Here is a 24,140-nt window from a genome sequence, read left to right as displayed (position 1 = left end):
ATAATAATACATTCTAGTTCTCAGTGCTGGTACACAAAAACAGAGAATATAGAAAATACTACATATTTCTATTTTCCGTCCAATAACAACCAGCTCGGATGTCCATGAATGATTGCTAAATAGGCGTTTTTGTATTGTCTCTACATGCAAGATTAATACAATTTAAAAAAACGAAAGGAAAAAAACAAATCTCTTCTAAGTATCATCCTACCAGCACCTAGTGATGCACTAAAAGCTGTAAGCAGAAAAATTGAGAGAAAACAAACGAATCAAAAAACAAACAGAAATGAGCTAACAGTACATCCAAAGCAGCCCTCTTAAACACTGTACATGTTTCTGTTGGAGATGCGAGGAAAACAAAAGAGAGGGAAAAAAAGCCCGGAAGACAACATCCATTCTTAAAAACCCACGAGGAAGAGGATGTATGAGCTTTCCCGATTCCTTTCTACGAGGGGGATAATTACAAATGTGGACTGGTGACTACCCATGGCTATACTGTACAGTACTAGTAGCAATTCTACCTTGAAAAAAGGTGGCGGTGTGACATGAGACGGTAGCGCCCCTGCAGTCGTGTGCTTGAAAAACAGTGCTGTTAACCAAAGACCTACAGGAAGTGTGTAGAAAAGATCCCCTCGTGATCTGATGCTCTTAGATTCCTTCTCATGTGTCCTGTGGCGTGTACTAATCTAAATTAGGTTATGTTTCTCCTTTTAGGCTGGGTTAATAGTCTCAATATCAGCACAAACATCGTTTAGAGAGGGTACCTTGGAAGCACAGACAGACATTGCAAACACGCTATAGAAAACAAGTCGTCTTGAGTTCATCTGAATGTCACAAGTCTCTATTATTTGAGGTTACACTACTAGTTTCCAGTATTGTCTATCACTGTCTTCACACCATGATACCGTTAACGAAAAGGGCCTAGAGTGTCTAGTTGCTCAAAAACACCAGGGGCCGACGGAGTCGCTTGTGGAAACAGGGAACGGAAAAAAAATCTTCAGACCTCTATTCTACAGCACCACAAAGTTAAACATAGCACCAAGTCGTAATGTTCAAAGCAACTATGCCCTAACACACGTTTCGTCATCGAACTAATGTAAACACAATTTCCTCCACAGCACGTGTTTTACAGGACTCTAGCATGTCCTCGACTCTTAGAAAAAAACTTTATTTGCTTTGGACACGTGAAGGCGAAGAGATCTGGAGTGAATCTACAGGTGTGCTCGTGAACGGGCGAAATACAGGATTACTTTGTTCCAGAAATATTATAGTAGAGGGCAACACACTTCTGCTCCTAAAGCTTTTTCCAATGGGCATTCACGTACTATACATCAGAGAGAATACTAATCAACTTGTGCAGCCAGCGGGCTATGGCAAAAACACACTGTACGGTACTAACATGAACCTTTCTTTTCTTCTCAGATAAAATAACGTCTGCTAAAGTATGACAAATTAGGCACCTTAAAATGTTTTAAAAACATTATCCACTTAAAGCCGTACTGTAAGCAAATACTTTTATATATAATCTAATTTCTTTTTCCGTGGGATCCTTTTCATACATCCTCATACAAGAACGTGTTCCTGTAAAACATGGTTTGCGTCATCTTTACAAATACAATACACACCATGTACAGTACATAACAAATATAGATTTTTTTTTCCTCGTATCTTACACGAAACCAATTTCTGGCGCTAGCCTTCAGGCAAGCGCCGCTTTCTCGCTCGTCAAAAGATTTCGGCGAGCAGACGTGGAGTCGAGTCATTCGCGCGGATTTTTTTTTTTAGCTGGAAACCTTTGAGTCGTTATTAGGAGAAGAACTGTTTGATATGTCTCGGTGACAATACGATGATAACTGCTTTTCCTCTTCTGCAGATCAAAGCGGGGACTTGGCTCAGAAACCGTGTGGGACTGCATACAGGAATTTGGACTTGATGCGCCAACTGGTCACCTCACCAATCTCAGCTACACTAGAAGCAATAATGACGGGTCATTCAATGTTCTGTGACATTGGGACATTCATTTCCTGTACAGCAAAACATACATTCAGTATCGGTTAGTGTCGAAAAATCAACAAACACACAGAGAAGTAGCTAGCAAGTAATCTACAGTTGGTAAAGATAAACAGTCAAGGTGGCCGTCGTTTGAATATTTCCCATTGCTTGTTAACAGCTTTAGAAACAATCACATTCTCCTCTAAGAGCTGCTGCTAAACATTAACATCCTCGCTGTACTGCTTGGTTATTTTTGCATCAAATCTTTTGCATGTACAGTGCAAAAATGTGTCGATTTATTTGCCTTTTTCCCCTCCTAATCTGACTGTGCGCATTTTTTTAAAAATTGTTTTTCATAGGTTTTAATCTGGTTCTATCCTATTATTTGGATATACACAGTTGAAGCACAAGCCCATGTTAAAAGAAAACAAGTGTTCATGCATCTTCCGTAGCGATTTCTCTCGTGAGTCCTTGGCAGAAAAAGTAAAACCACACACACACACACACACACGCTATCGGACTCCCTCACTCCTACAGTGAGAGAAGCGTGAGAAGGCGAAGAAAAAGGCAGTTTATGTTCGAAAAAATAAGCAAACACAACAGATAAATACAAGGCAAAAACAAAAAGGCACCTCGAGCTGTGCCGCGTTCCACAAATGATTTCCTTAATAATGAAATACATACAGTACAGTTCACAATTTGTCACCCCCGTCCCTCTGACCCTTCAAGTCCAACCTCCGCTGAGCATCTGAGTCCCAAGTTAGTTTGAGCGATCTCGTGAAGGTTATGATCTTTGTCTTAACGCAGCGCCGCAGTGCTGTAAACACACTTGAACCATCGCGCAGTAAAATGAAGACGCCTTCCTCTAATTGTTGGCATCGGGTCACAAATCAAAACAAACACAATATGCTAGCTTTTACTGGTAATAAAAAGCTTCTAAAGTAGATAAAGTTAGGCCATATTATCCGTTTGAGAGAATGAGAGTGGCGTGTGATATAAACCTTTTTATCCATATGTAAAAAGGTCAAGTACGTACAGTATACCACAAGAATTACAGCAAATCTGCGTTTACTCTGAGGTATATTTGTGGTAAGAACCCTGTGTTTAAATACTGAATCTATTTGTATTGTAGGAAAGGTAGACTCATGTCCCTGTCCGAGGACGCACCAGGCTTAACAGTACGCTGTATCACTGAAAAACCTAAAGATATGGACCCCTCAATGACCAGTGAGTGAAAAATCTTGAACGTGTTGTGACATACTCAACCAACACATTTTTTTATTACTGTAGGAGGAAGCTTAATTCCCTTGTTTTACTATTTATATACATTATATATTTTCAGAGCATTTTCAAGTGAAATTCCTCAAAGACAAGTTGCAGTGACAACCCGGAAAAGCCATTGTTCTTGTCTTCCAACCCCGGAGTATTCAGCTCAATGGTTCCCACTCCCCGAAACGCAGATTAACTTTTTAAGGATTATAAGAAAGGTATTCGTTTGATATTTGGGTAGAGCAGGACGTGCTGAGGTGGGATTTCTCAGGGGTGGTCAGTTTAGTCGAGTCCAATGGCTTGTTGGGCACACGGGTCAGCGTAGAGTCCCATAATTTGGGCCCTCTGAGTCTGCACTGGCCAGAATGCCTGTCTGGTCCTCCTCGAACTGCCTGCGGCGCAGGAAGGAGGTCAAATAGAGATAGGGGTTCTTCTTGTTTTGCTTTTTCCTCTTTCTCGGGAGGTTAAGATCCTCTCCCTCTTGGGGTGTCTGAGATTGCTGCTGGGTCTGAGAGAGAGACGCACCTGAAAGAGAGGCAAAGGACTCATACACAGGACGGCCGTTTGATCGGTAATCTTTTGTGGCTGCTCTCCGATCGTCAGACAAACCTGTTCTCCTTCCGGAGGTTGTGTTGTTATTGTTGTTGGCAGCCACTCCCTTGGCTTTAGTAATACAGTGTTGTAGCAGTGCTGGTAAGCTCTCAGACCCGGCAGTATCGCTAGACGCACCTAGAGGTTCCCTGAGAAGATGAAAGACACAGCACACATTGTTCTGGATTAATCCAACAGTCGTGTTCGGTCACGTCTCAGAGAGAACAGACAAAATGGCACTTTCATTTCTATTTCCAGAAGGTGCTATCATATGATTTGATGAGCTCTTGAACTTCTACTGAGAGCCCTTTCACTAAGATGATGAATTTCCACTTTCTATCTGCGGTGATGGATGAGAAAAGTTAGATACAAAGAAAGAAAGAGAACGAAAAAGAGAAAGAAAGAATAGTTGACTTAAGGTGGCAGTGGAGTTGGTGAATTATTGGCTATACATTTGTTTTTCTTAAACAATCATTATGTTAAAGACCCACTCTGGGATTTATAATTAAAGTGTATTTGTTCTCAAATTCAATTCATTCAATCAGTTCATTTTCTTCTGATTTTGGTGGAATAACACTCTTTAAAATCTGGGATTTCATCGAGTCTTAGAGACAAAACTATAAAAGAAACGTGCTAAGTTTACAGCAAGCTTTCGCTTTAACATTTGGGTCTTTAAATAGTGACTGCTTCAGAAATGCGAGCAATATTGGCCTCTTTGCTGTATAAAACTCATAAAATGAAAATAATTTCTGGAACTTGACAGTTCCTGTACCAATGAAGTCGTCTAAAAAAATTGTACAAAATTCTCTATTAGCGCTATTTTTACTAGACCGTAGGTTCAGGGGTCGGCAACCTCTGACCGTCACCTGCGTCAGCACACAATCTCGTTTTCAAGTAGTGGCCCGTGAGACGGACAATGGTTCAGAAAATACAAACTACCAATCAAAATTTGGGGTCACTTTTTCAAACGTGTTCAGCTGTGGGCTGAAGAAATGTGTGCCTTAAATATAATGTGTAATTGGCGGTTGCCCTGTTGCTAAACGTTACTAATAAAAGGGCTTCTTGTTATCTTGTTTTGGTGAATCAGCAAAAGACTTGCTGACATGGTAATGTGACTTTACAAGCACCATACAGTTCATGCTGAGAGGTCTTTAGGCTGCCATACAATCCTCCCCTGTCCCTCAGATATCTTCAAGTGCATGACACAGAAATGCTGATTTAGTAAGTGCAAATTGGGCTTAAATTGAAAGAAATTAATGGGTAAAATTACAGAAAAAGGTCTGGTAGCTCATTTCCCTGGAATTATAAAATGTAATGTAATAAAGTTTTTTTCTGTTAATTCACAGAAATTTCTATCCTGTAGCAAGAGTACTGACAGGGACTAGAAAGAGACAGGATATTTCTTCCATACTGGCTTCACTTCATTGGCTCCCTGTTAAACCCAGAATCAAATTTAAAAAAATTTTCATCACATACAACGTCTTGAATAATCAGGCCCAATCTTATCTTAAAGACCTTATGGTACCATTTCACCCGAATGCAGCACTGTGTTCTTCCACTGCTGGATTATTTGTGAGTATTTAAACACAGAATGGGGAGCAGAGCTTTCCGCTTCAAGGCCCTCTTCTGTGGAACCAGCTCGACTTAAAACATTTCTTTTTGATAAAACTTATAGTTACGGTTCGATCACACGACCCCAAATCCTTCTTTAGTTATGCTGCAATAGGTCTAGGTTGCTGAGGGCTTCCCATGATGCACTGACTGTTACTCCTCACTCACCCTTTTTTTCACTCACTATATGTTTATACACCACTCTGCATTAGTTATTATTAATCTATTTTTAATATTATTCCACATCATGTCTTTGTCCTGTCTTCCTCCCCCCACCCCGTCAGATGGCCGTCTTTCCCTGAGCCTGCCTCTACTGGATGCTTCTTCCTGTTGAAAGGGAGTTTTCCCTGATGTTGCAATTTGGGGCTATATAAATAAAAGTGAATTGAGTTTTCTCTGTTATTTAAATGTTTATTTATTCCTTAGTTGCTTTAGTACAGTATGAATGGACATGGGAAGATCTTTGTCAATAGGAAAAGCCAGTTAGAAGTTCAAAATCTATACACTCCTTTACATTCTCAAGAGGGCCAAATTGGAGTCTTTAACGGGCCGATTCTGGCCCCCAGTCCTTATGCTTGACACCCCTGTTTTCAACTCAAAGTCAGAGAAGATGATTACATAAAAGAGGCTTTAATTAATTCCTTTAACACTTGCCTCTGTCCACACTAACTGTTGCTTACTTAATTACTGGGAAAATTTCTGTATTTTACTTATTAGTCAGCTGCATCGCAGCTATGGCTATAATTTTGCAACCCAAATTGTGCATATAATATTATAAAATTGTAGATGAGGTCAAACTTATCATCATAAAAAAAGGTTGCCAACCCCTGCAGTCCATTTATGTACTCTGCATTTCTCTGATTGCTCTGCATCCTAACATGAAAGTTCTGCACATTTCAAAAAACCAGAAACCAGAAAACACACAGGAAGGTGTTCCTGAAACCTTGAGAACTATTTTCATTTCATGAGTGATGCATGCGAAGTTGAATGAAAATAATTAATTAATCAGCACAAAGTAATCACATCACGTTAAGGTATCCTCACTTCCAGTGGTCTGCTTAGAAGCAGTTTTACCTCGTACTGGAATACGCTTGTTGTACTTTTGTTGTCCATCTCTCTCATAGAAAGATGCAATAAAGTTAAATAAAAAAAAGTCCAATAACCTCACAAAAAGTTAAGCTTGTGTTCACGAGGCTCACTGTTGGCTCTTTGCCTTTCAAAGAACTGAATGCAAACAGCGTCGAACCTGACTTAATGCTTTCATTAAGTCAGGTTGTCGCGCCAAACATGTATTGTTTCAAAAGGCATGGGAACACAAAGCTTTAGAGATGCTGTCCATCATTTGTCACTGTGGAGAGAAAGATTGAGAGCCATTAGCAGAGAGGGGGAGACAAATCGGAGAATTGCAACAGTCCTGGACAGTTAGAGAACATTTCCATTATCATCACATAAACTGTGTGCCGAGGCAACAGTGTTAAAATATTGCTCATTTCCATAGACATAAACACTATACAGCACACTTTCAGAAACATGAACACTGCGTACAGAGGCTTCACCATGCTGACGGGAGGAGATGGCAGGTAGAGGAAATGGCCGTTAAAGAACAAGTCACATGACAGGAAGAGGAAATGGCCATTAAAAACAGTCACATGACAGAAAAAACGAAAGCACTCAGGACAACAAATGTGACAAAGAATTTAGTTTGAGAATTGTTGTTATTTGTTTGGTTGTAGAGAGAAGTTTAGAGAATGCATGCATGGCATTTTGCACATGGAACAAAACTTTAAAGGGGAATACTCCAGTCTATCATTCATGTGCGTCCTCTATTGATTCAAGGCTTTTTCTTTTTTTTTTTAGTGCAGGGAAACATGTCTGCGTTCAAACAATGAAAAGGACAAAATCAAATGCTTCTCCACAATCCAAAACCACTCCTCCTGCTTGCTCACAAGCCTAATTACTGTAGCCTACACCACAGCAGGCTTACTCTGCCTTGAAACTGTATTGACAAATGTGTCCTGCAGTCATTATTACCATTAGTTGCACTTCACTTGAATCCAGCACAGAGGCACAACCCAAAGCGATTCCCCTTTAAAGGAGAGAGTGATTAGAGCCCTCCCCCTGCTGACCCCTCCCCTCTCAGACATGGGTCCGACCCTTACCTATTGCGGCGTAGGGGACCGGGTCACAACAACGCTGCCCAGATAGCTGAGATCAATCAAAAACAAATCAGGTAAGACCCTTACCCTCTAAAAAGCAGCAGCCCTATAAGCTACTTTCCCTTAAAGGCCAGTGATAGTGCAGGAGCGAGTCTCTGCTGCATGGCTTTAGCTACCATGTGATTGTAGCTTCTAGGGTAGTGAGGTGGGTGTGAGGGGCCACAGGAGTGTGTGCAGTAAAGAAACTCTACGGGGTGTAGATGTGTTTAAATGTGGGTGTAAAGCATAACATTTCCTCCTTTATGTAGTAAATGTGCTCAGCCACTGATCTACCAATACTACGAGAAAAAAAATCTATTGTTCTATTTAAGCGGGTTAGTCGGTTTTTATCCTTACGGATGCCACTTTCTAATAATGCAGCCATTATATGTTATATGCCTTATAACTTGACACTAATTATTTTTGAATATATTAATTTAATGGTTAATAAATCACTCTGCAATACATCGGATTAAAGTGAACTATTTTGCCAAGTCATCTTCCTCAAAACACTTCGTTTGCCTCTTTAGCGCTCCAATTTTGGACCTTCTAGAAAAGTGGGAGTCTCAGGATATATTTAACATCTTACTTTTTATGATCAAGTGACAGACACAGAGCCTTCTATTTATGACTTTACTATTATAAATACAACTCATCCAACTGTATAACTATAGACCAGATGGTTTGTTATCCATCCTTATAAAGTATTGATAAGTTGAGATTATGGCTTCATTATTTGTTTATAAATTGTTTACTAATTCTTTTTAAAACAATCTTATTAGTTTATGAGCAAGAAGCGAAAGTTAATGAATAACATAACACAATGAGTATGTGTCAACTACTAAATGTGTACAAACTACCAACTGCTTTGTTTTACACTTTCTTTCCATCGCTAAGCTACAATATAGACTTTTACAATTTCAATCTTCTTCAACAAAGAAGAAAAGTGTTCTGCTACAAGCGGCTATAAGCTACTAGCTCTAATATTGGTTGAGTTATGAATAAGTAAGCAATTTATTATCCATGAATAAATAGTCTGGAAGGTGACAGAATAATGGTATAAATAATAAATGTAATTGTTCATTAAATGTACAGTAAATTGTTGAGGTTAAACCTATAAACACTAGTTTCATAAACCGACCCGATTTAATATAATTTATACTCAGTTTTTAAAATACTTTAACTCAAAGATTTTAGATTCAACATGGGAAACAGAAAAAATGGCTTTTAAAGTTGATTTAAGTTTGAATTATGATCAATATTTCATCGATTCTATTGATTACGAGCCATCAGTACTATATACAAAAATACATGATCTTAAAATCACACTGAGCTTTCACATGCTATTCAATGTTAATGTTTAGATCATTTTTAATGAACTGAGACAATGTGTGCTAAATGCAATTACATGCCTTCTGCATATTAAAGTACAATATGCATCTTAATTACTTCTTAATGGAAACATCAAAGTGATACTGAGGATATTTAGCGAGCAGACGAAAAGTCTCCTCCTTAAAAAATGTGTGACTATTCTCTACTGCAATGGATCACCTACCCTGAGGCTGATATCTGGAGCTGGGAGGGCTCTGAGGGTAGCATCTCCTCCTCTGTCCTTCTCTGGGATGGCCTCTGCCCGAAAACATCCCTGCCCTCCGGAGGGGGAGAGGGGGATTGGGAGGGGTAACTGGCTGCAGTGGAGGCATAGGACATGTGGGCGTGGTAACTGGGGCTGGGTTGCTTGGCGCCCTGGCTCTGAGTAGGAGAGGCGGTCAGGGAGGACCTCCGAGAGAAACTGACAGTAGCCGAGGGCTGCAGGGTGATCTCAGGCATCTCCAGAGACCGAGAGGTGCGGAGGATGCTGGGGCGCGGAGGAGGCCTTACAAGAATATCTGGGGAACCCGGCTGGGTGCTAAGTGGGCTCTGGGAGAGTGGAGAGAGGCGGGAGGGTTGGAGTACTAGTGGGGGTAGGCTGGGGTCTGCCCGGCGCCCCGCCCTCGGGCTGAGCCAGGACTGAGGGCTACTACTGGGGGCTGTGCTTGGGCTCCCTGCACGGACTGCCGGGTCAGGGTAAGGCAACACTGGTACACCCACACCGTGGGCCGTGTGTCTGAGCTGGCCGAGACTCTGGGCCTGTTGCATAGCTAAACGCCTAACCGGAGGCCCTGGGGGCCTGTCTCTGCCTGGGGGAGCCACAGGAACCTCCAGCTGCAGGAGTCCGGGGCTTATTGGATCCTTTAGGTGTGGGAGGTGCAGGCGACTGGGAGGGAGAGAGTGAGGAGGATATGGGGGTGGGTCAGGGAGGTCCTGGGGGTGATGTAACGGATGGTGAGGTGGATATATGAACCGTGGACCTTCTAGACCCAGGAAGGGTAACTCATGAGGCTGCCAGCTTTCAGGTGAGCGAGAAGGAGGGCTGTGTGTGTGAGACAGAGAATGGCCAGAGGCAGTGTACTGATGGTGCTCCATCTCTCCACTCTCCTCGGGGATGGAGGGGTAACCAAAGGGCCCCTCGGCGGTGCCTGGGGGTGAGGATAGAGCGGAGCTACGTGGGCTGATGTCAGGCATGTAGAATGGTGGTGGAATCCCTGATTCAGCGCGGCTGCCTAGATACCCATAGAATGGGCCTTGGGGAAAGCCCCTGTAGCGGGAGGCCGGGGCCTGCCCTGAGGCGTGAAGTGCACTGCCCTCTGCAAAGCTCATACCTTCCATGGGCCTGTGTAGGCGGGGGCTGTAGGTGGGGGGCTGCGTTGACTCCAGGCTCGAGGACGTTGGGGAGAGCTGGGGCCGCAGCGTGGGCATGATGGGCGGCAGAGGCCCTGGGTCAAAATCATTCTCCTCATCGGACTGCCGGAACTCAGGGTACATGTCAGACTCCTCTGCGAAGGGGAAGCCCTGGATGCGGCGGGGAGGTGGGCTGGTCTCCATGACGAAACGGCCATCGGGGCCACGGCTTATCAGCTCAATAGGCGTGGTGACCTCTGCCTCATGTTTGGACACACTGTATTTCTTGCTGGCTATGGCACGCTTGGTTTTCTTGTAGAAGGAGAGCTCTTTTTCTTTTTCTCTCTGAGGACTCGGGAGCTTCCTGACATACAGGCCCGGACCGTGGGAACCCTCCGACGAAAGAGAACGGGGCCGAGATGGAGGGGAGCTCTCTGGACTTATCTTCCCCGATGATAACCTGATAAAAAAAATAAAAATGCAGACACAGAACGCTGGCTTAATTTAACACATAACAGATGAAGCGGATAGTGGTAGGAGTATTTTAAAACAAATCCCCAAAAATCTCTGATACTTGAAATAAACTGATATGATTGCGGTTTGTAAACAGATGACACAGTAGAAAGCCAAAGCGCTCGATCAAGGCAGCCATAATGAACTTCATTACGGTATAATGGCCAGTTTATGGCGGCAGCAGACTCCTGATAGGGGCTGCAGCTAATGAACCAAAGAGTGACGGGATGAGAGAAAAGCCAACAACGCAACCATGACAACCGTATCACAGATCTACTGAGTCTACATCTTCTTGAGCAGACGTGAGACCAATTTCCATATGCTGCACCAAATGGTGATGTGTGGAAAGCAGATGACATCTAACCAGGCCTCATTTGCCCACACCAGGAGCAGCATACTCGACACTTACTGTACTGGGTCACTGAATGCATCGGGTAGACATCAATTAGAATGTGAGTGCATATACACAGTACTGTACTGTACATGCAGCTGAGCTAGTGCAATTTAATCCCTGTATGGTGCATGGAAGTCTGTGCATGCAAATAGTAGGCACCCCTACAACTACAAATAATCACTGTGAGCTAATCATTTCTATGCAATGCATTAACCATGCAGCCAAGCCAGTGCAGTGCAGCACACTCTGTATTTTGGTGCAGGCAGGCACTCACAGGGGGCTGGCCGGCGGGGGCAAGAAACTGCTCCTGGCAGGCTCGTCCCAGCAGGGCTCTACCCCTGGCAAGGGGGTGAGAGGAGGCCTGCGATGGGAAACAAACGACACGGGCCTGGTTCATCTTTAACTATGCTACTTGCTGGAAGGACTAAGTGTAAACTCCCTGAGCAGCCTGGACCATTTCATGAAAAAATAGAAAGAAGTAATCTGATACTGATGTTTTAGGTTTTAAAGTCACAAGCAAACATACATTTACTCTGCAATGGGATTTACACAGATTAGAGTCAGAAAGGAGCTTCTTTTGAGATTGAAATGCAGTCATACATGTACACAAGATATACAGACAGACAGGTACACACGTGTAGCTGATACTGTACAAAGAAACAGCATCATTAAACACTGAGAATCATGCAGAAAGCAGACAGTGTTAAAGAATACAGATGGATCAAAAATCAATACACATACTGCAGCTTGAGCACTCTGGGTAATGTGCTTAAAATGCAGACTTTGCTGCTTTGAACTCTCCTTAATTTTTCCCGTGATCCGCTAGAGGTTGCTACTGTTCATGTTCTTTTACACCTACCAAGAAGCCCAATCATGTCATCAATGGGGTTTTTTTTGGTTCATTTTCAAGACTTTCCTCAGATATACCATGTTAGATACTGACTTGTTGTTTAAAAGCACTGGAGAAAACATGCTGAGGGTAAAAATCAATTCTTCCCAGTAGGCTCCAAAAGGTATTTTCAGGTGACAGGTCAGAACTGAGTATTATTTAATGTTAACGTGTATGACTTGTCACAGCATGCAAGGGTACAGATAGTTATAACAGGTGTAAGAGAGGACGAACAGTAGTGGCGACCTCTAGCAGACAGGAGAGGCTCTGGGGTAGCTTTACTTACGGCGACTCAATGCTTTTCCTGAAGTGTGTCACCGACAAGGGAGGATCTGAGAGGACAAACACATTTAAGTTTAGGATTTTCTCTAATGAACACCACAGGTAAAAGTCAGTCACAGGGATGAATTATGAGACAATGAGCTTCTGGGCGCAGACGATAAAGGACCCCCGCCCAGCAAAACAAAAAGCAAGACAGACTGAAAAAGACCAAAAACAACTGCAAACAATTTACTTCTTAGCTACTCTTTGTTGTCATTTTTTATCTCTTTGTGCTTGCTTTGTGTTTTTCTTTGTGCCTCTGAGCCCATTGATAAACCCATCCATGGTCAAACATGAACTTTTACCTAATCTATGTAAATTTAAGTGAAAGAGGAGACTAACCTGGTTTGCGCTTGAGTTTGCGACGGTGTTGCTTGTTGACAAAGCAAGCTGCTAGAGTGCTGAACAGTACCGCCGCTGCCAGAAAACAGATAGTTGCCACGACTCCTGCCACCACAGGTCGCGCCAAACCCTCATCGGGCAACTCTGGAGCAGGGAAGGGATCTGAGAGCATAAAAGGAGATATGGAGTAACAACTTAAAAATAGATTATTCATAAGGGCCGAGCACAAAGACACTCACCTGTGCTAGAAACTCCCACAACATTGCTGCTCTCGCTGATCAGGTCATCCATAACGGCCATTACTCGAAATTCATACCAGGACTCCTGTCAGAGAGATGCAGAGATGCGCTGCAATGCAGGGTATTGTGCTCAGACTATAAGGCATTGTCTTGCTGCACATGATATATTGAAAGCAGCTTCTTATTTATAACTGTTTGCATACCAAAGAGGAGCTACTTTTCCTTAATTGGATTGACAAAAAAGTACTACTTTTCTACTCCTTAGGATTCAACGTTACACAGCTAAATTTCCATATACTGACCTGAACAAGGTCTCTGGCTATGAGCTCGGTCTCAGTTGAAGGGATTAAGTCATCCAGAACCTCCCACCTCTCCCCAAGGCGAAACTCCATGATATAACGGTCGATGGGCGAGGAGTGGTTGGCTGGAGGGAGCCACGTGAGGAGGACACCGTGCTGCGTGCGATTGGCTGTGAGGCACCGTGGTGGAGTAAGAAGCACCAGTGGTTCTGGGGTACCCAGAGGAGAGCCTGTGAACCAACCATGCATTATGAAAATGTATTCAATGGGGGAAAAAAATCAAACAAACAAAAAAAGTTACAGGGTGTTGCTCGTGCGATCGCATTTTTTTTTTTTAAAGAGTTAGATAGGGTCCAGATAAAAACTCTGGATGGGCTCCATTCAGGGACCTCCATCAATGGAGCATCAGAGTACACTTTGGATGTAACGATTACCAAGAAATCAGAAATAGCAACACAAAGAGCATTGACTTTTCTTACATTTCTTAGGTTAATCAAAGCTGATTGGTTAACTCAAAATATTTCATTATAGGTCGTGGAGAAATGTATTAAACAGCAGAAGCCTACTGGTTTCCATCTGAGAGTGTGAATTAGGTCAGAACTTTGCAGACCTCATTTAACATTTGCTAAATGAAGGAAAACAGTTGGCAATGTGAGGCCGAATCAGAGCTCACGAGGCAAAAAGTACCCCCACCATCTGGGCCGGATTATCCAATGGGCATTATGTGCACATACCCAGGGGTATGTGCACATAATGTGAAAATAAATTAGAAGTATTTAGCTGAAGTGTATTTTATTTATGTTAGTTCTTTTTTAACTTGTAGTTCTAAATTGGAAGATTATTGTGATATTGAAATATAAAAATAAAATTACGTTCTATTATTTTTTCATCGCTCAAAATAAGCGTCACACTCGCTGAAGCCGGTGTACCCGCCGAAACGCCGTGCATTTATCGAGACTTTCAACCCCAGGTAGGCCAATTATGGCTCTTTGGATCCACATTATGTCAGCAGCTATTCTCCTCCGTGAACTATGTTAAAAACAAACACCGCTCACGCCTCACAGATGACAGCTTACAGTCCTGCGTAAAGATGAAAGTGACTTTGTAAAGCCCCGATTTGCACAGAAGCAGAAGTCCCATTGTAAACATACTACGGCAGACCCGACGATGTTTCCATGAACACGCTCTTTAGCATCTCTTTATTGACCACTTTTCACACACGGTTGCTGCACGCATACAGCCGGCTGTAGCTTTGCAGCTCACAGCCCGACACACACCAACACAACAGCAGAGAGAGCACAGATGTTAAGGCGCCTCCCCTGCAGCGGCGCTGCAGACCACGCCCCGCCACACACATTAACCAGGTAAAATACATATTTAGGCAGAATTTTGCAAATATCTATTTTTCATTTTTCAGCAGCATAGTGCTTTTTTTCCAAATATTTTTTAAAAATCAGGTCAAGGCTCCAAAAGCCCAAAGGCGATATAACAGTTTTTGTTTGCTACATGGATCCTTTTAGTTCAGCTGGGTGTCTTTCCTTTTGTTATATTTCTTTAAGAGTTCAAAATGTGTTAATAACATAAATAAAATGTAATTTTCTCTGTAGCACTTCATGGATTTCATAAGCAACACACCTTAGTTGTACACACAAAGCATAAAGGTAAAAAACAATATATACAGTGTTATCTTCATTTTAGATTTCAAAAAGCATTTGTGGCTCCCAGTGTTTTCTTTTGCTTGGAAACCAAATCCCAATGGCTCTTTGGGTGTTAAGGTTGCAGACCGCTGGCTTAAACGAATAAATAGAAACAATTCCCTTAGAGTAATACTGTAGTCTTGTTATAATTTAACACTTTACTGCTTAGAAACTGATCACTTAATAAGGTAATATTGAAAAACACAACAAAACAAAGCAAAAACACTATATTTCAAGTCAAGATCCTCTTCAAACTAGCCCCATGTAGCTGAATTCACAAGCAGGCTGCTCCTTAGGCAAACATTTATTACACAAGATCAAAAATGCCTCTGGCTGACATCTATCAAAGGCTTTACCACCTGCGGCTTTTCTTCCATTTCCTGTCTGGCCATTCAAAGTGTCTGAAGGATCTCATGTTTAACATTATTAATTAACATCCATATTAGCTGTTTCCAGACTGTAATGACTATTACAGTCTGGAAATCTTCCTAAAAAACTTTGTGACACCAATTTGTTAACAGTTTAAATGTAAACAACACAAGTGTGTCTCTATCTTTCTTGTAACTTCCATTATTTCTGAATTAGATGATACGGATAAACTTACGGGTTCAATATACATTTCATTTCTACAATAAAACATACAAAGAGTCTCACTAAGTAACTATTGCATTTTGTACTGCAGAGTGTTTCTAATATAACATTAAAAGTAACTAAAATGCAGATTAGTGGGCAGTCATCATGTCCAACAACCTCTACCAACAAGGTAGCCTGCATTACATAATAAAGTAAGCTTAAGAACTGTAAAGTAGGGCTTAAATAAACCTACACAGCCACTGTGGCTGCATTTCTTCATTTAATTTGTTGCTCTGAGCTTTTGAAGGTGATGGAGATGAGCACATACAAACATACAAAATCACATTGGACTGTATCTCATCTGGAAATCTGAATACAGCATTCACATTTAAACAATAAAACTAAGCATAGGACAGGATGAGTTTAACCATCACTAGAGGGCAGTATATTCCACACTGTGTCTGGTTATAGTCTAAAATTAGAAATAGTGTCTCAGTGCAACTCAGCGGGTTGATTCTGAAGTCAAAAAGCAGCAAACATGGCTGGAACATCCTTTGATTAGCAGTACCCACCTGCAGTGGTGACTGTCACAACTTCACTGAATGGGCCCGTGCCCAGTTTGTTTTGAGCCAACACACTGAACTGGTACTCTGTCCCAGCCTCCAGCCCTGGCACCACCAACCAGGTCTGAGCACCAGAAACTGGCATCGAATGCCAGTCATGAGGACCGAAGTCTATTTTCTTTGACCTACGGACAGAGAAATAAAGCAGACAAAGAGAAACTTATGAAGGAGAAAATCTATAATGATTAATTAACTATAAACAGTCACATGACAAGCTGCATCTAATTTAAAGGCGACGCACCAAACAGAGTAACTTTTATAACGTTTTAGAGACTCGGATCAATCTAACATGCTTACGATTTATGAAACCTCCAGGCTCGACTCTTTGAAACACTGTAACGCGTAGGAGAAAAACTTTGGGAGAGGCAGCCTTTAATTTCAAGCTCTGAGCTGTTAGAACAGCCTGCCAGAGAAGTGGAGAGCAGCTGAAACAGTTCACATCATCAGCCCCATGAGGTGTAAGCAACTTTTCCTATTCCATAAATATATATGCCTGGTCTAGTTCAGTCAAAAAATGAGAATTTAATCTAATAATGCACAGAACAGTTCCTGATATGCATCGTTTTAAGGAAAACCTAAATATAAACTGGAAACCTGAATTTTTTCCTTTTTATAATAGTGTGAGATACATAATATTTGGATTTCCAGAGTCTTGGAAACTGGGGGAAATTTTTAAAATAAAAATGTAAAGAACATCAGATAAACATAAATTTGCCTTTTTTCTTAGACTCTTTTCCAAAAAAGTCTTAATATTTTTCCTGTTAGACTAAAAAAAACTATAAATGTCCTCTTTGTGCATAAAAAGATAAATATTATGTTAATTAAAGATACATTAATACATACTTTGTGTATTTCTCTATCATGTAAGTCTTGTGTAAGTCACAGCTATTTTATTGTGTTTTATTGTATTCATTGTGTCCACAATACTGCACTCCACTCAGCCATAATGTGTTTTGCTCGACATTAAAAAATGTGCTCAGTATGTAATTACAGTATCGCTTACAGAGGCACAACTGCAGACTGTGACTCACATATTCATGTCTGTGATGTCCTTGTCTTCATGTTTACAGTCAACAAATGTCTTTCCTGATACACCAGGATAAATGATTTGCACACAGGGAAAAATATTCTAAATTTTTGTGATGCCATCTGGTGTTCCTGCAGTGACACTCCATTAAGTTCTCAGTGCACACCATGAATTATGCACATCTATATCTATATACACTAAATACCTCAAGTCAAAAAAATCCCGCTGTGAGCGTCTGACTGAATTTGCGAAGAAGAGCTCCGACTAATCCGGACGTACGCGTCTACCTCCAGCTACCATCTGTTTCTGCATCTATGCAGACTGCTGGCATTGATTTAAAGTAAAGTGAGAGTACTCACACTGGACCATACCACACAGAGAATGTCTGTTCGAAGCCGCCATCATAACCTGGTTCCCAGGACACATTAGCAGAGGTTGTTAAGGGCAGTACATGGATATTGCCAGGAGCGTGTGGGCTGGTGCCTGAGTGATTTACAGAGACAGAGACAGAGTGGGAATAAATTCATAATGCACACATACTAATTTACTTATAATATAACATCTTACACCCACACATCACTTAATATCACTTGCAGTGATTAAGCTATAGAAATTCTGTAAATACTAATACTGTTTTGACATTTTATACATATAACTGTCTGTTCCTGAATTACTATGATTTGTGTTTTAGTCGAATAATGTAAATGACGCAAATTATTTATGCTATTTATGCTATTTTCACCCTCCAAATGTTGCTGTGTCATGCATCTGCCAGCTCTATGCAAATCATGTGATGCTGGCTGAGGTGGTGACCAGCGTAAGGTCAGGCAATTCAAGTGCAGCAGTGCTATCTGCAGCTCATCTCATCCCACCAAACAGGCCTAGCAGCTGTGCAGTGTGGCCTGAAGCCAGTTAGTTCTCACTGGGATAAAAGGGAGACCTGTGGGTGGTCGGAGGAGCACAGCTGTCTGCACCACCCTGCCACACCTGCCAGCTTAGTGCTGGTCACATGGAGGCGAGCTGAACGTTGCCAGCTGTGCAACACTGTGATGAATCCTTGGAAAATAGGCCAATGGACCACGGTGTCAGTCTTACTGATCTGCTCGCTTTCACCAGAGGAGAGTTCACAGAATTTATGATTTACCTGTACAGCTCTCACATCTGTTTTTAAAAAATATTAAACATTTCTTTGATAAACTACATTAATATTTTGATTTTTTTTAAAACTTTTTTATTAAACATTTTAGCTAGTTTTGAATTTGATGGCAGCAACACATCTAAAAAAAGAGATGAGCTGAGATGGGGGCAACACATAGCTAGGAAACAGCTTAGACATGTTTTGAAGGTTGCTAATGGTTGGGTATAAAAGAGCATCTTAGAGAGTATAATATCATCAATAAACTCAGAGAATCTGGAGAAATCTCTGTGTACAAGGCCAAAAATCTATATTGGATGCCCAATCAGACAGCAGTATATTACAAACAGGCATGATTCTGTCATGGAAATCACTGTGTGGGCTCAGAAATCACTCTTTGTGAGCACATTACCATCCATGTATGCAGATAAGAGCTCTATCATTCAGAGAGGAATCCACATGTGAACGTGATGCAGAAATGTCGCTGTCTTCTTTGGGACAAAGCTCATTTAAAATGAACTGAGGCAAAGTGGAAAACTGTTCAGATGACTTAAAATGTGAAATTCTTGTCAGAAAACATGGGAATTGCATCTTTCAGACTAAAGAGGAGATGAACCATCAGCTTGCACACACAGGTTTAAGGACATTTGCTTTTTCCAGTGAAGGTCTTGCATATTTCAGTAAAAGAAAACTAAACCAATTACTACATCTATTAGAACAGCATGACTTCATATATTCATGAGTAAATCATTACATTTTTAATATGATAAAAAAGACCCAGGACTGTTGAGCAGCTAGAATCCGATATCAGACAAGAATGGGACAACATTCCTCCCCAAAAACGTTCAACAGCTGCTCTCCTTAATGCTGGGAAGTTTATGGAGCATTGTTAAATGAAGGGCTGATGCTACACAGCGGAAAACAGCTAAACTGTTTTAAGATATGTCGCTGCCATCAAAGTCAATATACATTTTTTATTGAAATGGTACATTTTCTCAGTTTAAACATTTAAATGTGTTTTTAATGTAATATTGTGAATAAAATATGGCCTTTATCAGATTTACGAATCATTGCATTGTTTTTGTTTACATTTTTTACAGCATTTTTTTTTTTTTTATTGGGGTGATAGCATTAGAAAAGCTGAGCGGCCATCTTTGTCCCAGTGCCTCCTATCTATCTCTGCAGAAAATAATTTTTAACAATCATTATTTCATTTCATAATTTTATTTAAAAATGTAAACTTTTATGTTTTGATATTTTCTATATAAACTTTTATATATTATATTATTCATTACACACAGGATCTTGTGAATGATCATCATCTGTATAGTCAGCAGTCTTCCTCGTGACTGTGATTGTGTGCATGAACTAGAGAGAGATGTATTTATGGTGTCTGCTCAAATTTTAAATTAAATGATACTAGATTTGAGATTAAGGTGCAATCAACACAAATGAAACCAAAAAAAAAGTTTGAAATATTTCACTTTCAATGAAAGACAATAAGTTGTAACTAAGAAACTGTAAGTTCACCTTTTTGAATTTGATTTATGATAAACTGAACTTCTAACCAACAGTAGGTTTTCAAAGTCTAGACAAGAATCTGAAATTTAATTGCAAATCATCATAACTTCATTTGCCATATTAGTTATATATCGATGAAGCTACAGTATGCAGCCCACTTAAATGGCTGGGATTCCAGACATAAGGAAATTGTGACATCTTAAGTAAGTAAAAGGCATTGTCAGTGTTGCGAAATCAATTTGGATCAAAGAATACAACAAAAGGTACTTAAAGGTAAAATTGTTGAGATCAGTTTGAATGCTGCAACTTGATCGCAGAATACAAATAAAATAAGAAGATCCACAATGTAAGACTGGCTCTACCAATGCACATGAAGGCTTTCAGCAGCCTGTTTCAAACTTAATAACCCTGTTTGCCTTTGTCAACCCTTCAGTCATTCAATTCAAAGAGTAAAAAAGATGCCCTTGGTTCAATGACTAGACAGACAAAGGCTGCAGTGACAGTGTTTCAGCACATTGTACTTACACATTCAGGCTTTAAATTAACTGTATAAAGCCACTGCAGATAAGATTAGATTAAATTTTAATGATGGCCAAAGGGAAATTGGGTAAAGGCAAAGAGTTTGAGGGATGAGGGTGACATCTTCTTCATGCAAATCCCACAGCAAAGTGAACTCAACATAAGTAAGAAAGGTCAGTGGCTGAGGAAACTGAGAAAGCTGAGAGCGCTGTGCAGACTGTTTGTACCGATGACTAGGATACGCGTGCTGGCAGTGATGCTTGTGACCACATTTGTGGCTACACACTCCCATTCTCCATGGTCTTCTTTGCTGAGGGACACAAACTGTAAGCTGCCACTGGGTAGGATGTTGTGCTTACTCCTGCTTGGCTTCCCCACCTTCAGTTGACATGAAAATTACAGTGGTACAATTAAACACAGCAAAAATGTCAAGAAGTTATAGGTGAAAACAAGCACATATTTTCAAGAGAATTTCGATGGCGTGTGTTTAGCTGTTTGGCACCTTTCTCCAGGTGATAGATGGTATATCAGGGTCTCCAGAAGCAGCACAGGGGATTACTAGCTCTCTCCCAGCCTCTTGACGGTACTCCCCCCCAGGCCTCACATTAAAGTAAGGGGGATCCTTGAGAAATCAAATCATAAACACTTACAAGTAAGTGTGCACAAGTTAGAAAAGAGAGACTATATAGAACTTAAACAGTGATCTACCTTTAGCACCAAAGTGGCAGGGGGGGACATGCCCATGGTACCCAGGGCGTTGTAAGGCACACAGGTGTAGGTGCCCAGGGAGTCTTCTGTGGCCTCCGCCACCCGGATACTTCCGTCTGGCATCAGGCTCCAACCGGGGTACTATAAGACAAGGGGGCATCTGAAATGCTTGATTTTAGGGGTTTTCCTGAACTCTCAGGGTCCCATTTAATGTTTTTGAACTGCACGAGAAAACAAAGATCCCCAAAGATTCTTTAAATCAGATGAATGGAAGTTAATGTTTATTTAATACAGACCTGCCCTCAACACTGGCAGCATTTTAGATAAAAGAAAAACAGAGCAAAGATAGAGAGCTCTGTGCACAAAGATGCTATATCCAGGTGGCACTTTGAAATGATAAAAAAATCATTTATGTACGCAGCTGCTGTACTGTGTATGCAAAAAAAAATCTTTACTTGTTAATTTATGCACCAACTGGCCACTTCATTAGTTACACTTGTTCAGCTGCTTGTTTGAGCAAGTAGAGCAAGCTTGTTCAGCAGAGCCCGACCGATATATTGGCGTGGAGAATATATCGGTCGATACTAGCTATATGCCGATGAATTCGCATCTGCATTTATAATGGCCGATATATGAAAATTTAAAAAGTAAAAGGTGGAAAAAACAAGCTTCAACCTTGTTATGAGTGTTTTTGTTGCAACGTTTGTCCAATATCGGCATCACTATCATCTTAACAATCTTATATCAGTCGGGTTCTACTAATATGGCAATGACATGGGAGCAACCCGGTCAGTTTAGGCATGTAGTCATAGTCGTGATGACCTGCTGAAGTCCCAAACAAGCACCAGAAAACGGAGAAGAATGACAATCTAAGAGACTTAGAAAGTGGCTTGCTTGCTGGTCTGAGACAGTCTGGACTGAGTATTTTAGATGCTGTGGATCTACTTGGTGTTTTCTTGGCACATTTTTGGCCCCCTAATAGCAACTGAGCACCATTTAAATACCACGGCTTAGCTGAGTACTGCTGCTGACCTTGTCCATCCCTTTATGACCTGTATTATGATGACCAGCGGGATAATGCACCATCTCACAAAGCTCAAATAATAACAAGCTAGTTTCTTTCACGTGACACGGAGTTTGTTCTAATCAAATGGCTTCAACAGTCACGGGATCTCTGTCCAGTGTGTATGTGCACTGTGTGATGCTATCAGGTCAAAATGGACCAAAATCTTTGAGCAATGATTAAAAAGGCAGAAGGGGGTTCAAACCAGTAATACCAAGATGTAACCAATAAAGTAGCCAGTGAAGGGACACTGCAAGTAAGTAAAAACTAGCAACTAAAAATCCCATTTAAGCTAAACTACAGAAATATTATCAGCAAATGTACAAAAATGTTCAAATCAAAAATGCCCCGGTGAGTGACATTAGTAGATTGTTAATACTGCTGCTAATTTTATTATTATTATTGTTAGATTTGTCAGCGGGGACTGAGATAATGTTGAGAAACACAAGACAGAAGAACACATCTGCTACAAATATTTGTACTTTTCGCCTCATTGGGCTTCCAACAACTTACTCAAAGGAAACCATTTGTGAACCTCAAAAAGGGAAATGAGAGACATCGGAAACATGGCGAGATCCTAAATTAGACCCAAAATACAAACAACATCTGCTTTTTCAATAACGTCTCATATTATTCTTTGCTTCTATGAACGTCTCGATGCATGCTCAATAATCCACGTATGGAAATCTCGCACAGTTGAATTTGTTGGATGCAGTGTTTTCACTGGGAGACGTGTTTCATCACTCATCCAAGTGACTTTTTCAGCCTCTTTTCAGTGGGAGAAATGCTTCATCGCTCATCAAAGAGACTAGAAAAAGTCACTTTGATGAGCGATGAAACATTGCTCCCACTGAAAACACGGCAAACCCAATGAACAGAATCAACTTTCAACGTTTTAATGAATGTTCCAGTTCTGAAAAGTGAGCAGTTCTTAAGTAACAGTTCATGTGTCAGATATGAGGAAGCAGAAGTATAAAGCAGTAGTTTAATGGACCCCAAATGTGTATACAAGTACAGTATGTGACTAAATGCTCACAGTCACTTAACTATTGGCAAGAAACATAAGCAATAGTTGTGTCTTTTTGAATGCTTGTTTCCCAAAAGAAAACCAATTCGTAATTTAAAAAATCCACAGAGGGCTGTTAAATATAACACTTCAACACAACCTTCAAAGCAGTCCAGCAGTCCAACAACGTAATAACTCCTCAAACCTAATAAGATATTAGACTAGATGATACTTCTCTGAGTTTCTGTAAAATCTGTTTTTATGGGTTTTACAATAAAAATGGGGAAAAAAAGTCATCTTTACTGGACAATATTTGAGAAATATAATTTTCAGCATAATCAAAGACTCCCTTGTGCTAAACCGGTAAGATAATTATGACTTATTTTGCCACGAATCTCAACAAAAAAGCAGATCAGACTCACCTTCTCCACTCGGAGTGGGTATCCATCTTTCTCCCACTTCACTGATGTCACAGGTGGGTTTGCATCCACTGGGCAGCGGATGATGCCTGGCAGTTTCCGTGGGACGTAGATGACCGGGGGCATGTTGATCACTCGGGCAGGGTCTGGACAAATAAGGGTCGGGTGATAAATCGACAAACTATAAATAACTGTTAATTTCTGAAAATGCTTGATTCAACATGTTTTGATTAACAGAAAAATCAAACATGTTTATAAAGCTTCCCAGATTAGGAAGATTCACAGCTAGAAGTGTTAGCGTCTTATCAATTTTCTTAATGCCTATCACTGCCAAATTTAGGAACACATAAACAGAGGCAGGTAAAATCAGCATTAACATATTTTTAAAAGTGCAGCATGTGGCATTTCTGGCAAAACTAATATCTTCACAACTCGTTTTATATATCAGGACAAAAACATTTAAATTTCAAATA

At 40.9% G+C, this 24,140-nt stretch overlaps 1 protein-coding gene across 3 annotated transcripts in view; it reads right to left on the bottom strand.

Annotated features, from left to right (window-relative positions):
- Positions 1–3,231: 3,231 nt before the first annotated feature.
- Positions 3,232–24,140, bottom strand: part of igsf9ba (immunoglobulin superfamily, member 9Ba) — a 70,695-nt gene continuing 49,786 nt past the window's right edge. The window contains exons 8-21 of one of the 3 annotated variants that reach the window (XM_076873286.1): positions 23,671–23,813; positions 21,180–21,320; positions 20,974–21,093; positions 20,699–20,849; positions 17,656–17,779; positions 16,219–16,394; positions 13,380–13,606; positions 13,078–13,162; positions 12,839–13,000; positions 12,462–12,507; positions 11,561–11,647; positions 9,214–10,839; positions 3,871–4,001; positions 3,232–3,786 (exon numbers count right to left, since the gene is read on the bottom strand). In XM_076873286.1, the coding sequence (XP_076729401.1) occupies positions 3,578–3,786; positions 3,871–4,001; positions 9,214–10,839; positions 11,561–11,647; positions 12,462–12,507; positions 12,839–13,000; positions 13,078–13,162; positions 13,380–13,606; positions 16,219–16,394; positions 17,656–17,779; positions 20,699–20,849; positions 20,974–21,093; positions 21,180–21,320; positions 23,671–23,813 (3,428 nt within the window). In that variant the 3' untranslated portion in view covers positions 3,232–3,577. Of the gene's footprint in view, positions 3,787–3,868; positions 4,002–7,622; positions 7,669–9,213; positions 10,840–11,560; positions 11,648–12,461; positions 12,508–12,838; positions 13,001–13,077; positions 13,163–13,379; positions 13,607–16,218; positions 16,395–17,655; positions 17,780–20,698; positions 20,850–20,973; positions 21,094–21,179; positions 21,321–23,670; positions 23,814–24,140 lie in introns of those variants that run through there. The other 2 variants (XM_076873287.1, XM_004558128.5) reach the window with 2 other exon arrangements.

The sequence above is a fragment of the Maylandia zebra genome, linkage group LG14 (assembly GCF_041146795.1).
Source record: "Maylandia zebra isolate NMK-2024a linkage group LG14, Mzebra_GT3a, whole genome shotgun sequence".
Lineage (NCBI taxonomy): Eukaryota > Metazoa > Chordata > Actinopteri > Cichliformes > Cichlidae > Maylandia > Maylandia zebra.
Note: the sequence above shows the minus strand (reverse complement) of the source record. Positions and strands in the feature narration are given on the sequence as shown.